This window comes from Peromyscus maniculatus, chromosome 22 (assembly GCF_049852395.1).
Source record: "Peromyscus maniculatus bairdii isolate BWxNUB_F1_BW_parent chromosome 22, HU_Pman_BW_mat_3.1, whole genome shotgun sequence".
Taxonomy (NCBI): Eukaryota; Metazoa; Chordata; class Mammalia; order Rodentia; family Cricetidae; genus Peromyscus; species Peromyscus maniculatus.
In genome coordinates this window covers 50,111,599-50,127,940 of record NC_134873.1, presented here as the reverse complement: position 1 = coordinate 50,127,940, position 16,342 = coordinate 50,111,599, and the positions used below count along the sequence as shown (strand labels likewise).

At 42.1% G+C, this 16,342-nt stretch overlaps 2 protein-coding genes across 26 annotated transcripts in view; one reads left to right on the top strand and one right to left on the bottom strand.

Annotated features, from left to right (window-relative positions):
• The window catches only part of Slc8a1 (solute carrier family 8 member A1), a 358,680-nt gene that overhangs the window by 279,121 nt on the left and 63,217 nt on the right, over nucleotides 1-16,342 (top strand). For 10 of the 20 annotated variants that reach the window (XM_076559437.1, XM_042267420.2, XM_042267424.2 and 7 more), the window contains exon 3: nucleotides 14,876-14,982. In XM_076559437.1, coding sequence (XP_076415552.1) covers nucleotides 14,876-14,982 — 107 coding nt within the window. Of the gene's footprint in view, nucleotides 1-14,875; nucleotides 14,983-15,024; nucleotides 15,386-15,504; nucleotides 15,609-16,342 lie in introns of those variants that run through there. The other 10 variants (XM_042267421.2, XM_042267419.2, XM_042267423.2 and 7 more) reach the window with 3 other exon arrangements.
• Nucleotides 9,008-16,342, bottom strand: part of LOC121825151 (uncharacterized) — a 53,637-nt gene continuing 46,302 nt past the window's right edge. For all 6 annotated transcript variants that reach the window (XR_013047369.1, XR_013047368.1, XR_013047372.1 and 3 more), the window contains one exon: nucleotides 9,008-9,991. Coding sequence is in view for 3 of the 6 variants with exons in the window: in XM_076559447.1 (XP_076415562.1) it covers nucleotides 9,900-9,991 (92 nt within the window). In the remaining 3 variants the exon portion in view is untranslated. The remainder of the gene's footprint in view (nucleotides 9,992-16,342) is intronic.

Here is a 16,342-nt window from a genome sequence, read left to right as displayed (position 1 = left end):
TAGGAGGAAAGGATCCTGATATGATTGTGGTTCAGTTTTGAGTATTTATTTCTTTACCTTGACTCTTCATTGCTGTGTCTGTAGATGTTGTGTATTTGTTAGAGATCAAAGACTCATAAGCCATAGTTCTATATAGCCGTCTCTACTAAAGGAAGCCCGAAATTCCACTGTGTAAGCCATTAAATTTATAAAGTGCCCCTCAGCATGATGGACAACATGGAAAAGGTGGTGAGTTACAGAAACAACAGACAAAAAAAATGTGGTTCCTTCTGAACTTAACATCAGCTTATAGTTAATTTTAAAAAGGAGGAGACTCAGGAAAGGTTTGCTGTGAATAGTGATAAACCGGCCTTCATTAGCCAGATAGGAAGAACCTGGAGTAATGACAGAGTAATCAAATGCCTGACATGGAACTAGATAGTGTCTGGAGATGAGTTTTAATATTGATTCGGGAAGCCACTAGTTTTGCGATATTGGCTGATTTCATTAAATTTCAATTTGCTCCTCTCCGTAATGAGAGGTGAACGGGGACATTTCCATGATAAGAACTGGGAGATTTTTTTTTTCTTTTCTTCTAGACTAGAAAATGAAGCATTTGGGAAGGCAAAGGCTGAATCCGAGTGGAAATGCCTAATGCTATGTTGATGACAACCCAGGGAATAGTCGCTTAGATGCAGGGCACTCAGCTTTGGCAGAGCAAGTGGTTTAGAGAGGATTATTTATTAGGAAGGGGGAAAACGTGAGGTTTTGTGAGGTAGGCAGGAGGGCCTTCTGGGGAAACAACATTGGCAACTGAATCCTGAAAATCTGTCCAGAAAGAAATAAACCCAAAAGTTGGTAGTAACCAAGGACAGGATATCTCCTCTTACACATGAACACACAAAGTTTCCACATGACAAAATCGAGACAAGAACTTTCATTAAAAAAAAAAATGGAGCAGAAGGGACTGGAGAAGGTTACTATCCACAGTAAGTGTCAAAAGAGGTTCCAGATGTTGATGAAAAGCGAAAGGAAAACAGCCACCTCTGAACAGGCTGATGCCAAATAGCTGCAATTTATTAGGTCCTAAATATTTTCAAAGTGTCCGACTGAGAGGACCGGAGACTTGATCCCAGACCCCCTCTAGTCAACAAACATTTCACAGATGCGCAGTCGGAGGCAGTGGAATTGCCACCCGTGATCCCCAACATCCAGGCTGTTACTTTTTTTCCCCCCATTTCGCTATTTGTTAAATCATTTGTTAACAATGAACAGGTCCTTATCTAGAGAAGCCAGGAAATGCTTTAAGTAAAACACGCATTATCTCGAAGCTGTCCACATTGCTGGATTGTATTTAGTGAGAAAGGATGAGGGGAGCCCCAACCTACGGATTCAGAGTGAGGCTCACTGGAAGCTTATGGTGTTTTACATAAACAAAGATGGGAGTCTCTCAAGGCAAGACTAGTTCTTGTTTTATTTTGTTTTTAGATTTTTTTCAGAGGAAGATAACCAAAGAAGATACACTGATTTGAGAAAACAAACGTGTCTCTCATTGATTCCTACTGATGTCGGGAAAGGAGCTTTCCTGAAATTCCTAACGTCTGTTCCCTTAGCTCTTTATTCTCTGTAGTGTAACGAATGCCTGCAATGCACCCAGCCCCTTCTTCTCCTCCTCAGACCCTCTTACAAACTCATGGGGAAAGAATTGTATTTCTGCAGGTGAGGAAATTAAGACCTAGATGAAGTCATGTGCATGAGACCACAGACAGTCCTGTTGCAAAAGGCCCGTTTCGTCACTAGACATAATGTCATCCAGGGTCCCATTGGAAACTTGTCATAATATTGTGGTACCTAAGAGGTACCAGCCCCAGTGTATAATGCAATCAGATGCGATAAATACTATTATTGTGCTCATCTCACAGTCCAGGACCCTGAGCCTTGAGAGTAGAGAAATAATATAAGTACAGGCAGGAAATGGGAAACAAGAGTTTAGCCACCTGAGTCTTGTCCATGAGAAGGGTTCTTTAAGCCTTTTCTTTTGCCAATAATGTGGAGGTGCTCTGGTCTTGATCCCATTGACATTATTAGTATTAATTACTCATGGAAAAAAATAGCATTTGGAACAATTTAAGCTCACCTAGGAACTTCTTAGAAGACTCCTTTGCCACAAGCAAAACTGAACCCCACCTGACCTTCCAACCCCACACCTCACTTGCTAGTCAATGTATTTCTGTTACTTAGCTTTTTTCATAAGCAATGGGTATCCACCATGCAATACAGAATTAAAACCCAGATGTGTTTTTTTTAAATGCATACCTAGAGACAGAAATATGGAAAGCTTAATTTAATGTAAGGTAGCAATTAAATATTAAACATAGAGCTGGGAGGAGGTGGCTCAGTGGGAAAAAAAAAAAAACACATGCCTGCCTTGCAGCAGGAGGACCTGAGTTCCAGCCCAAGAATCTGCGTTAGGAACAGCTGGGTGTGATGGTGCACACTTGTAATCCTAGCACTACAGCTGTGGATCACCGAGGTTCACTGGCCAGCCTGCTTCGCCTCCTTGCAAACTTTCAGGCCAATGGAAAACCTTGTCTCAAGAAAGGTAGACAACACCAAAAAAATAACACTGGATGTTGTCCTCTGACCTCCACATGCATTTTATACATGTGTAGGCATGACTTCATACACATGTGGACACACACACAAAGTCATAGAACAGAAATGTGAAATTTAATGTCAACGTCAACTCACTCCTTACTGGCTTATTCTAGCCATGTTCAAGAAAGTATTTAGTATCTGTCTCTAAGCATATTTTATGTGAATGCATGCAGAGAGATGAGTTTGCTGCTGTAGGTTTTGTGGCTATGAAGATGGGAAGGGAGGAAATGAAAGAAAGAATATGAATTTAAAGACCTAAGAAAATCCAACTAATCTCCTGACAATTGCAAAGCAAGTTCCTTTCCTAGAGAGATGTTTTCAGCATATTCTTGCGCCTGGCCTGCAACATTCCAACAGTGCTATCCTTTCATTGATCTCCCCAGAAACTCTCTACTTTGAGCAAAATAGACAGATGGACGGACAGATGGACGGACAGACTAGATAGATAGATAGATAGATAGAGATAGATGATAGATAGACAGATAGAGATAGATAGATAGACAGACAGACAGACAGACAGATAGATAGATAGATAGATAGTAGACAGACATAGAGCCATAGATACAGATGAAAAAATAAGGTCTCAAGACAGCAATAATCTCGGGGAAAAGTCTAATGCCAGCATAGGAGGGCTTTTGAAGAAGCTTGGGGAAGCAGCCATCCTTGCAGTACGGCCTTACCAATTTCATTTTATTCTAAGTTCTTACCGAAGGCTGTTGGAAGACTTTTGCTGATTGGTTAGAGGTTGCGGTCTCCCTGTGGCCTGGCAGCTTATCTCCATAGCTTGGCAACCTGAGGCTCCCTCCCTCCAGCAGAACTTCCTGCCTCTACCTGCCCTTATCTGGAGAATGTCCCTGGGCCTGGAAGGCTGACCTTATCTGAAAGCTGTCTCTAAACCAGATGCCTGGCTCATCTTTAGCTTGAACCCTAGCAAAGATCCCTGCTAGAAGGCTCCCTTACTGTACATATGATGACTAAAACTTGTGCTAGGAGCCTTATGATAGGAGCATGCCACTTAATGCAAATTAGGGTTTTTCCCCAGGCTCCCCAGTCCTATACGTTCCTTATACTCTGGAATAAAGTTGAGCTGATTCACTAAAATCTGCATCCCAGAGTGCTGTGTCTGTTTGTGCTCAGGGGCTGCCTACAAAGCTTTCCATCACTTCTTCTACCTCTTCCCCTCTCGAGCTGGTGGCCTACAGGCCGAGACGGAAAGAGAACCCCCCCCCCTCCTCATGCCCACAGAAGGCAATGGCAGACTGAAATTAAGGGGCTGATAATAGTTTCTAAACTTGAACCTAAGAAATGTGTTATTTGGCCTAGAGAATATGTTCTTTGTCCCTTCATTTTTTCCCCACCCTGAGAATCTTACCATGTTGCCATGTCTGGCTTCAAGCTCTGAATCCTTCTTCTCGGCTGTCCAAGCTCTGGGGTTAGAGGCATGGACTGCCATGCCTAGCTTCCCACAAGACACTCTTAACGTTAACCTCGATGTTGAGGTGTTCATTGAAATAATGGTTTCTAGAGAAGCTAGTTTCAAGGGCAGGTAACGTCATATTACAGAAATACACGTAGTCTTGAGAACAAATTAGGGGATACCGTGTCGAGGAGCAGGGGAAGTTACTAAAGTTTGAAGGCTGAGCTTTGCACATGCTTGATAGACACTCATTATGTGACATCTCCATAACCCATGAATACATTTTAAGAGGCTGAGAAACCTTCATCATTAGGTTAAAAGTGTGCCTCTCAGAGTCCAGGATACAAGTGCTATTCAACAATAAAAACAGACCAATAGACCAAGGTCTATTTTGACAAATGTCAACCATCATGACCAGCCATTTTGTCTGATGATTGATCCATTTTATTTTTCACTGAATGGCCTTTATTAACAATCCCTGGCTCCTTATACATTTACTCCCTTAAGGCTGATGTTCATTGACTTCAACTGAGTGAGGTAACCATTAGGTTAATATGTAAATATCATAAAGTTCAGACAGTCTCCAGGATATCATTGTCGCTTATTCTTAATAGATTTTGCCAGTGTAGTTTTGTTGGTATCCTGTCAAATTAGATCAGAACCTTGGTAGGTATTAGAATGCCTTGTACAGTAGCTACTGGAACAGTGATCCTGTATTCCTGCATCATCTCTCCAAATCATTCACTATGTCTTCCAAGGAAAAGAAGACAGCTCATAGGTTATCTTTGTTTGTTTGTTCGTTCGTTCGTTCGTTCGTTCGTTCGTTCGTTCGTTCGTTCGTTTGTTTCAAGAAGGGTAACCTGTGAGTTTCTCAGTTTGCTTCCATGTTTTTAGGAGGCTTTTGATGGTTACCATTTGTTTTCATTTTGTTTCCATGGTCTTAGAGCCAAGGATTTATGTTGTAGCCCAACCTAGCCTGCCATGGGCCATGTAGCCCAGGCTGTCACCTAATTCCATCTTCCTGCTCCCACCCCCAGATTCCTGTAATCACAGACATGAGCCAAGATGTTGGTCATGTCTTCTGAGACTTAAGTTTACCACTAAGATTTAAAGAAACAAGAAACCAAGGATAAATTATGTTTGTTATTATTTTGCGTTTGGAGAAAAAAAATCAAATACTCCCCATTCTGTTTAAAGAGTGAACAGAGGAAAATAAAACAGGGAGAGTTATTCTGGAAACCCCTCACTCCAGTCCCTTGGTCTTCCTGGTGCAGCAGCATTTTAGCTGTCTTTGTCCCCTCCCCCACTCTGTTTGAAGCAATGATTTCAATTACCACTTAACGAGGCAAAGAGATGAGGATGGGGATGACAGTCCTTCTGGCGAATCGTTTTGGTTTAGCAACTTCAGAAACTCACATCTTCAGAGTCCATTTCAATGATAGACTGGCAGCATCACTATTTGCCAGGCTCTGCTTCCCAGAAGGAGCTCCAGGAAGGGAGTCTTCAGATCCTCTGATATGCAGCTGGTGGTGACTGGGGGACCCGACAGAGCTGGAACTGTGAAACTAAGCAGAGTGAAATTGTGTCCTGCTTTGAGTTCAGTGTCTCAATATTCTGGGGTTGGTCCAGAGCTGTAGCTGAGAGTGGATTTGTGGGGACTGCCCTGTAGCTAGAGTTTCCTGCCTTGCCCACAGTCAGGACAAATCTCTGTCACCCGCCAGTCCCACAGCCGCTCAGACCCAACCAAGTAAACACAGAGACTTATATTGCTTACAAACTGTATGGCCGTGGCAGGCTTCTTGCTAACTGTTCTTTTATCTTAAATTAACCATTTTCATAAATTTATACCTTGCCACGTGGCTGGTGGCTTACTGGCGTCTTCACATGCTGCTGGTCATGGCGGCGGCTGCAGTGTCTCCAGTCATGGCGGCGGCTGCAGCGTCTCCTTCTGCCTTTCTGTCCTTTTATTTCTCCTCTCTGTTTTTTTTTGACCAATCAGTGTTTTATTTATTGACCAATCAGAGCAATTTGACATACAGACCGTCCCACAGCACTGCCCCCTGCTTCATTTGATGTTTCCTGGCTTCAGTACCCACTGTTTCCCAACTACCCGTTTGATAATTGGGCAAACAAGCAAAGAAGACATATAAAACTCTGCCACAACTTCCCAGCTAGGCAACAGCTGTACCACTGAGCCTCAACCCCCTCCATACTTTTCAGCTAATGATAACAAGGGACTAACATTCATCGCCCTTTACAAATACCTTTGCATGTACTATTTCATCTGATCTTGTAACAACCTGTGGAGCTCCATCATCCAAACTTTGTGAGCAGTGACACTCATTATTTGATCATCACAGCCCCGCAAACATATCATAATTGCTGTGATGTGAGTTGTGTTAATCTCATTCAATATATCATATCTTTGATATTCGGAAAGAAGCCAGGTAGAGCCCATCCAATTACCTGAACCCAAAAAGAGCCAGGCATATGAGCTTCTTTTACATACTCGCACCATTTCAAAAGAATAAACAGATGAAATCATGGGTGCTTTTCCTGTAACCATCTTAGCATGGGATATTAAACAAATTCCCTGGTGAACCCATGCCTAACGCTTCTCCCTAGCTTCCTCACAATAATGTAAGAGTATTAACAGAGAGGACAAGAATAGCAACCTGTTCATATCTGAAATGTTGTAAGAAGGAAGAGTCAATTTAGATCACTTAAGGAAAAATGGCAAATATCTATTCAAGAGTCTCCTCTGACTTCCATTTTCTTTCTCTATGCCCAAATCAAAAAGCCACTCACCAATCAATTCTGTGAGAGGAGGGGAAAGTTTAAAGTTTAACGGGAATTCAAGACATGCAGAGCAATCTTATTGCTTGCTCCTTGTGGGGAGAGAGAAGTGAATGTCAAGGATGGAGCTGGAGATTGCCCTCAGTGATGGAAGAGCATGGTGCCTCCTGAAGGAGGACAGACATAACCTATGATTAGAGCCCTTGCTTTAAAAAAAAATGCTGGGAGGGGTGCGATGCTCCTGGCCTTTTCACAATACTTTAGACTCCTGGGGAAAGAAATAAGGCCTGGAAGCCAGGCCTGAGGTAACAGCCACCAAAAATACTTAACATGTCAAAGAAGCAGGCAGCCCTTGATGCTGAAGGAGGCAGGCAGCTTTCTGTAAGGATGCTGAGCGCCCTGGGCTGAGGGGAAGTGGAACTGACAGACACAGGGAAGGTACTTAGCTTTGATGTAATGGCTTGCTCTGTCTCCTGGCATGCTGCACCCCAGCTCCTTCTTGGCAATACTCGAAGAACTTGCGTCTTTCCTGAAAGCTCTGAGCATTCTTACACTTTCTCACCCAAGGAAGCAGCCTTTTGTGAAGACTGATATATTGTAAAACTTGCAGACTTTTAGTTTCCCCAGCACTCGCTCTTTGAGGTAAACCTCGGATACCACAGAAGCCAATCAATTTAAAAATATACAATTCAGCGGATTTAGTGTGTCCTCGGAATTCGCATCCATCGCTGATATCAAATTCAGAAACTTTATCCACAAAGCAAAAACCCTATTCTCACCCATGGGGTTTTAGCAACCTAGAGAAATTCTTGTGATATATTCTCTGTCTCTGGATATGCCCATTCTGGAGTGTAGGGGGAGGTGTGTAAATAGAATTATACAGTATGTCATCTCCGATGCCTCGCTTCTTTCACTGAATACACTATACTCTTCTAAAGTTTCCTATGCATTAGTATGTATCAATACTTCCTTCCTTTAGATTGCCAAGTAATATTCTGTTTTATAAATAGATCCCATTTTGTTTATTCATCCATTGATTGATAAATTCTTGTCTTGCTTCAAGTTTTTATTTTCTTTGCCACATTCCTAGAAGTAGAATTGTTGGTGTCCTATGGTGACTCTCTTTTTAAACATCTGAGGACTTTTCCAAGCTGTTCACTGTACTACTTTGCATTTCTACTGGTAGTTGGTGAAGATATTAATTTCTCCACATTCTCACTTAACATGTTATCCGTTTCATCACATCCATCCTGATGAGACTTGGTATCTCAATGCAACTTGGACTTGCCTTTCCCTGGTGGCTAATCATGCATTTATTGGCCATTTGTTTGTCTTCGTTAGTGAAATGCCTATTCCAATTCTTGTCCCCTTGGTGCTCAGTCTACTTATCTTTTTGAGTTGTGGGACTTTCTGCTGAAGACTCACTGGAGATGCACTTTAGATCAGTTGTCAAACTCACCCACGATATGGACGTCACTTTGTGACTTGAGACACTGCAGGGATCTTTGTGGTCAGTCCAGCGACACTTCTAAGTCTGAAAGTAGAGTGCTCATTTGTATTAGTTCCCAGTTCCAACCACGTGGTCTCTTCCTCACAAGACTCAAAGGCTTTCTGGAGAACCAGGAAAAGAGAGAAGACAGAACCGTCTTTGGTGCAATTGACGCCTTAGGTTTTTACTCTGTGGCAACCACTGTTGCATGAAACATATCACAGAGTTCCAATCTGTTGTTGAGAGGGAAGTGATTCTGCATGAATATAAGTGCTGCTGCCTGGATGCTAAAGGGGTTTTTCTCACCTATGTTATTCAGGTTGTCTACTGCGAGGAAAGATACCATAGAATTCAGTGAGAGACAAAAACCAATACTGTTGTGTCGTGTTTCAACCCAGATTGCTCATTAGATCTAAAGTTTTGTTTTGTCTGGAACTTTCTCACAATCCCATCCTTCCCATATATACCAAACTCTGATGCACCTAATTTCATAAAAACGTGTACTACTGAAACCAAAGGCACAGATTAACACCAAGCCAATCATGGTAGGTGATAGCAGTACCCACTTTCTCTAAGGTAGCCTTTTAGACACCAGGACACACATTGTAGCTGGCCATCAGCATCAGCCAGTTACCAGCCCTGATCAAATATTAGAGTCATCAGAAACATCTTTTAAAACTATGTTTGTACTGGGTCTCCACAACTGAAGAATTTTGTTTAGCTTATCTGGAGTAAAACCAGAGATTGAAAGTTTGTGATGCTCCAAGGTGATTTTGACAGACGGGGAGATCTTTCACAAACTCAACTTTCGCCAACCTCTTAATATATTATCCAATTCAAGAGTCCATTTGTCTTCTTATCATGGCTTCTTGGACTTCACCATGCATAGAACTAATCTGGAAATATTAAAATATGGATACTAATTTTGGTGGTCAGGAGTGGACCGGAAATTACCCAGTTCTACCAGGCAGCACTGAATGAGGCTGAGCCTATTATTGTTCGGCTACTCAGCCCTCAGTTTTGGCGAAGTCCCTTATGTTTATGTGACATTTTCCAATTAAAGTTTTATCTCTTCAAAGATTTAACTTTGTAAGGCAGCCATCATAGACTAATACCATGTCCTGTATTCCTTTCAAAAATAGAAATAAAATTCTATTCTTGTTCATACAAGAAGTCTTTGTGAATGTAAAGATAAAATAATAAGTCTGCATTTAATCTAATCTAATGATCTCCATCATTTAATGTGGTCATAAATATACTGAATAGTTAACTATGGGACCTGGTGCTTGGCATTAGGTGATTTAATTCAAAGGAGCCGGTCCTTGATGCCAGTTCAGGAAATAAACAATTAAAGTTGGATGCCACTAACTTCTTGGAGTCTAATTTCCTCTGTAAATTGCAAGTAGTAAGAATTAACTTCTAGGGACATCAGAAAGACCTATGGATAAAGAAATAAAAAGGGCCTGATTCTGCTCTTCTCCGAGTGTGCCTAAATGAGGGTAAATCTTAATGGGGAGAGCTCAGGAAGCATCCAAATCTGTGATGTTCTCATTGAAACATTCAGCATGAGAATCTGGAAAGGAATTCCTCCTCTCTAACCCCCAGGCTCATCTTTTTCTTGCTGCTGTCTTCTTCTAACACCAAGGGCAGACCTAGGAAAACTAAACCACGGAAAGACAAAATCAGATTTAAATTAAAAATCTTTTAAAAAATAAAGTAGAAGATAGGAGTGCCACTGTAGTTGAACAAAGACTAAAGTATATTTTAACGAGATTTTTCTGTGTCAACCACCGCTAATGAAGCCATGACTTTCTCCCCTTCATCAATGACTCACAGCCAGACTCCTTGGTAGTCTGTTTGGAGGAGGTGAGTCCTTTGAGACTCATCAGATAAGAGGAACTAAGGAGCAGAATCCTATTGGCCTGGTGTGTGCACAGGAAAGGTACCATCAAGACCAGAAGGGAAGATCTGTATTTTTTCTACTAAATAACTCCTTTCTTAGCTGAAACTTTAGAAATAAAATGAAAAACAGCTTCTATAAACGTCTTGGCCCCACTGAGAAATGTTTTAACATTATTATAAAATTTTCAACTGTTTTACTAAAAAAAAATGCGATTTTTGTAGTTAAGAATGGAAAAGACTGAGTGAGTTCTCCTCGAGGTCTTTAGAACAATCAGGATTGCCGAAAACAGCAAAGCACTTGTTTTTCTATCCGTTCCTCGTCGGTGCAATAATGTACAAGTTGTGCTTGCTTAAAAGACTATGTTTAGCCAACTCTCTCAGGCTCAATTTTGTCAGCCTGTCAACTGAAAGAAATCGCGCTTACCTGACAGCCTCCTGTGGGTAAAGAAAGCAGAAAGGCCAGGGAGAGTCCCTGTAATAGGATTTTAATATGGCAATGGGGAAGACTGGAACACTTCAGGACCCCTCAGTCCTTGAGGCTCTATTTCTACTGTCAAATCCTGGGAGGCAAAAGCATGCTCCCCGTGGTTATCCAGGCTGTCCGGCTGCACTCAGCAAACCAGCCCCAGCTTGTGCAGTGAGCATGCTCTGTGGTGGGTGAGCTGGCCGCTTGGTCTTCAAGGGTGGGCTCCACGAAGTGAGAAATGACAATCAAGTCCCGGGTTTCACATGACATTTCCCTCTGAAAATTACAGCGGTTCGTTTCACCATCACTCCCTTCTGGTGGGAAGTATATATAACGTGAACCTAGCAAGCGATGGTTCCTGACTTTGTCTGTCTTCATTTAGAGAATTAACTCAGGGCTGACTTCATCCTGCTACTTTAGAGCGACTGAAATGGCCTCTAATAATCACATTTCCTATTAATAGCTTTACTGTACTAGAGAAGCTAAATCAATATATAATTTAATGGCTTCTCTTGCCAAGGGCATTATTGATTCTGTCTCTAATGATTTTGAAATGATATGTTGTTATGCAAATGCTATCCATCCTAGGTGTCTTTATAAAAGCATACATGGATATATTTCTTTGTCCTCATCTTTCATTTCTTTTTCATATCTCGATTACCAAATGCTGAGATATTCCCAAAGAATTCTGGTCCTGATGAATAGAGATGCTCCAATGATAAATTGGAAACTAGTTTTATGGGATATTGTAACTCTTGCCTTGGGGCATAGGAAATAAAGCTGTTACAATGTGTTCTAGTTTCATTTCCGTTACTGTGATAACGTACCCTGACTAAAAGCAGCGTAGGGGAGTAAGGGTCTGTTTTTACCTTAGAATTCCAAGCTACAGCCCATTATTGCAGGGAAGTCGTGTCAGGAATTTAAGCAGCTAGTCACGTCAAACCCACAGTCAAGACCAGAGAGAAACAAATGCACCCATACTACCTGCTTACTTGCCTTCATTTCTGTTCAGTACCCAGCCCATGACATGGTCACTACCACATTGAAGATGGTTCTTTCCACCTCAGTTAGCAATAAAGACAATCCCCCACAGATATGCCCACAGTTCAACCTGATCTGGGTGATTCCTCCACTGAAACTCTCTTCCCATGTGGTTCTGTGTTGTATCAAGTTGACAGCTAAGGCTAACTGGCACACGAGGGTAGAGGAATAGTAACGGCATTCTGCAGTGATAAGAAACAAGACGTCAGTGTGTGATTTGGGGGTACTGAATAAGTTGGTGTATTGTCCCTTGCACATAAAATCGGTGCCTTTCCTATCCACTGACTCACTAGAAAGGCTTTCTTGACTTCTCTAGTACAACTATATCTATGACGTTCTGTGGGCTGGGAATATTATATGGGTCATATAATAAAAAGCAAGGACATTGCAACCTGACTTGCTATGATGGGGGCTTTCCAGTTTGATGCTGCCTACCAGGAAGGGCCTTCACAAGGAATGTTGGGGCGTTGGTCCTAAGGACAATAGCTAACATGACGCTTTCAGTTTCCTTCACATCCCCTCTCCTGCTCTCATGACATGGCTCATTTTAGGACAGATGTGCAACTCCAGTTGAAGAAGTTTGCAAGAATGCAAAGTAGAAAGTAGTACCTAAAGAGCACAAGTTTTGTTAATGAGGGTGAGAGAGAGAGAGAGAGAGAGAGGAGAGAGAGAGAGGGGGGGGGAGAGAGAGAGAGAGAGAGAGAGAGGAGAGAGAGGGGGGGGGAAGAGAGAGAGAGAGAGAGAGAGAGAGAGAGAGAGAGAGAGAGAGAGAGAGAGAGAGAGAGGGAGGGAGAGAGAGAAAGAGAGAGAAAGAGAGAGAAAGAAAGAGAGAACTTTGGTCACATTTTGAATGGTAAATTTGATCTAACTTAAAAATAGCAGACACTTTCTATTTTTCAACTAGACCGTACAATTCTAAATATGCTTCAAATAGGTCTTCTTGGGGTTCTTAGAGTATTTTGGATTTTTAGATGTAAATTAACAAGTAAACATCCTAAGTTAGTCAGGCCAGCTGATCTTAATACACACACACATACACACACACACACACACACACACACACACACACACACACACACACACACAGCAAATAGGTGAAATCCAGAAAGCTGTCTAACAATTAGGCAGGAGCTGTTTGTATGTGCAGTTGGGCTTTGTCATACTCTTGAAATTATTTTACATTAGTCATGTCAGCTGTTCACCTGCTGTAGTCTTTGGAACACAAAGAGAAGACACTCTCAGGAGCCCTGGCTTCTCAGGAGGAAGAAATTGGGGTGTCAGTACCATGATGCTCTGTCGCTGGGTAAGGGAAGGACCATACGAGGCCCCAAAGCACAGGAAGCAATCATTGGGTCTCCCTTTTACAATGCTGAGCCCAGGAAGGAAGAGTTAAACATTTGGAATGAGGGCCTGGGAAATTCAGAGAATTTCTCCATACTTTCCCCAGGCTAGGAAAAAAGGACAGATGATCCTCAGAAAGCCCGTGTCTAAGTGCAACTTGGCAGATTTCATCAATGGACTAAAAGCAAGATTATGGATCCATCCTTTTCTAAAAGATCCAGAAAATATTAGCAAAAGTAAAGAATCTCCACATCACTAAAACTTTCTGTTTATAAGAAGCTTATTGTTTCAAAAACTTTAATCAGATATTATCTCAGTTAATGTTATTTTAAAAATCTTGTTAAGCCAGTATTTAGGAGGCTCGGGGTAAACTGTAATATATACCACACTTAAACTTTGTTAGTTAAAAGGTAATATTAGGATGATCTATTTTCAGATCCATCAAGAGTTATGTCTGGCATCATTCCTGGCATTTAGATTTGCATAATATTTGCATTTGTCCCGACTGCTCATCAGTCATTCACAGCCATAGGACCCTAGCACAAACATTACGGAAGACTGGATTGCAGGAAGAATTCACCATGAAGCACCACAATGTATTGATGAAGTTGAAAAGAAGTATGATGCCACAGCTTAATGAAAGTCGAAAGTCAATTTGGCACGGGATGAAAATAATTACATCAGCAGTTATCCCCTCCACTGCCACCACACTTTGTGAATTGTGTCCATCTTCAGGAATGCAAACTGTAAAACAATAACAACTTCCAAGGAGCTGAAATAAGTTAGATTCTAGGACACTAGGTGGAAAGAGAGAAGAGATTTTTTTCTCTTCTATAATGCTTTTACACATACATTGTGTAACTCGAAATGAAATATAATGATAAAAAATACCAAATGATCATCCCTGACAAGTTATATGTGCAAGTAACATTATACAGACTGAGCAGGTTGTCTTTCTGTATTTAGGAATATGTATCATTTGTAATGTAGTACACACACACACACACACACACACACACACACACAATCACAACAGTAAATGGGAGAAGAGGCCATGCATTTTTTTTTTAAAGTAGTGGGTGTTATATGGGAGAATCTGGAAGGAGGAAAAGGATGGGGGAAAAAGATGTAATTCTATTATAAACTCAACAAAAACTTTGTACATGTTATTTTTGGAAATAAAGTAAAACACAGAAAAGGGAAAATTGTCCACCACTAGGCTAACATCTCTGTCCAGATTTTATTGTGTTTGTAGTTTTATTTATTTGTTTATTTATGTGTGTATGCGGGAGGGGTGTGGGTAAGTATGTGTGCCTACATGTATGGGGGTGTACCTGATGTGGCATGCGAGTGAAGGTCAGAGGTCAACTTACTCAAGCCAGTTCTCTCCTTCTACCAGGTGATTTCCATGGACAGAACTCAAGTCATCAGACTGGGTGGCAAGGGCCTTCACCCACTGAAACTTCTCACGGGCCCTACTGTACTTTATTAATTGGTTCTAAAGCAACGACTTCCAGGAGATACCTAAGACAACACAAGAGTTAAATACTTAAATAAGCACTTTTTTCCCCTTTTCTTGCTATAATCTATATTTTTCTGCTTTTCTTTCGCATGCCGATGACAAGCTTATTAACGTTGAGAACTGTACTTGGTCCGAGGTAATTCTGTGGCCCCCGGGCAAGGAACTTAGGTTTTCAGTGACTCTTCTAACCTTGCTTTCCTCTCGCCTGTGTTCCTCTGCATGCCTCTTCCCCCGTTCGCCAACCTCTATTCTTCTCTGTTTCAGCAAAACAATTGCAGTCAAGGTAATTGATGATGAGGAGTATGAGAAAAACAAGACCTTCTTCATTGAGATTGGAGAGCCCCGCCTGGTGGAGATGAGTGAGAAGAAAGGTGGGGAAGCCGCTCCAGGGCGGACTCCGACAGCTTCTGCCGGCCTGCGCCTCCCTGGACGCCTGCATTCCTCAGAACATGACTTAACAATGCACACATGCCTCCACTATGTAACAGGGCACAGCTCTCTCCCTGGCAGCAGCGAGCCAGATCTGCCGCCCCATCAGCCAGTCCCGGCCACCGCCGTGCACCACGCGGGTCCGAAAGTTAATTTGGGGCACACTCGATCAAGCCCCCAGAGCTGGGGGAATTGGCACCGAGAGTACCCGATCTCCAAATTCTAAGCCAGCTCTCTGAATCGCGGAAGCAGCCACCAGATTTACGCAAGCGTTCCATTAACACAGATTTCCCGGGTGGAGACCAGGGAAGAGCACCCAAGATGCCCTTTTACATAGGCCTGGAGGTCATGTGCTGCCGGTTTCTCCCTCCGTTAACATCACAATAACATCGGCTTGGTGGACATCTAGAGCATGAGCCTGTGACTCCAACCATTCGTTTTGCCTTTGTCTTGTGTCCCCACAGGAAGATCATTACCATTAGAATATTTGATCGTGAGGAATATGAGAAAGAGTGCAGTTTCTCCCTTGTGCTTGAGGAACCAAAATGGATGAGAAGAGGCACGAAAGGTGTGGGAGTATTCAAAGGCATACCAGCGAGAGATTGTACTCTTCCCCCCCTCTCCGTGTCTCCCTACTCTCACACTGAACTCTCTCTCCTCTTCCTCGGCTTCGAGTACTAAACTCCATTGCCTTTGAAGCTTAGCGGGTCCATTTTCCTTCCCCAATGAGTTCACCAAGCGATTCCCGTTTTCTTTGGGAAGGGCTGACTAACCCGGATTGCAACCAGATTTGCTAAATATTAAGAAATACTGGAAGAATTTCTGTAATTCAGAAATGAGGAGATAAGTGAACATGCTCTCTCTACCTTTCACTGCTCCAAAACCACTTAAAATGTGGCTATAAAGGTTCACTCCCTCCCTTAAAGTACTAGTGATAAAACCCAACATATCTTGTCTGAAAGATAAAGGAAAAGAAAACCCACCTAAAAGTTCATGGTAGATGAAGAGTACAAGGATCTAATAGCAATTTATAAGAAAATTCAGTAATCAGGCTTCTTAGAGAATCTGGTTTGAGAAGATTTTGTTTTGTTTTGTTGTCTTTTCATTTTTTGAGACAAGGTCTCATGTAGCTGAGGATGACCCAAAACTCCTGATCCTCCTAGCTCTACTTCCAAAGTACTGAGAGGTGTGTGCCAATCTGTCCAGCCCCAGCTTCTAAGAAAGCAATTAATAGGAACAAGGTGTCTAAAGACTCACCCTGTCAATAAGCTAATTTACTTATTTTGGTATGGTGTTTTCCGT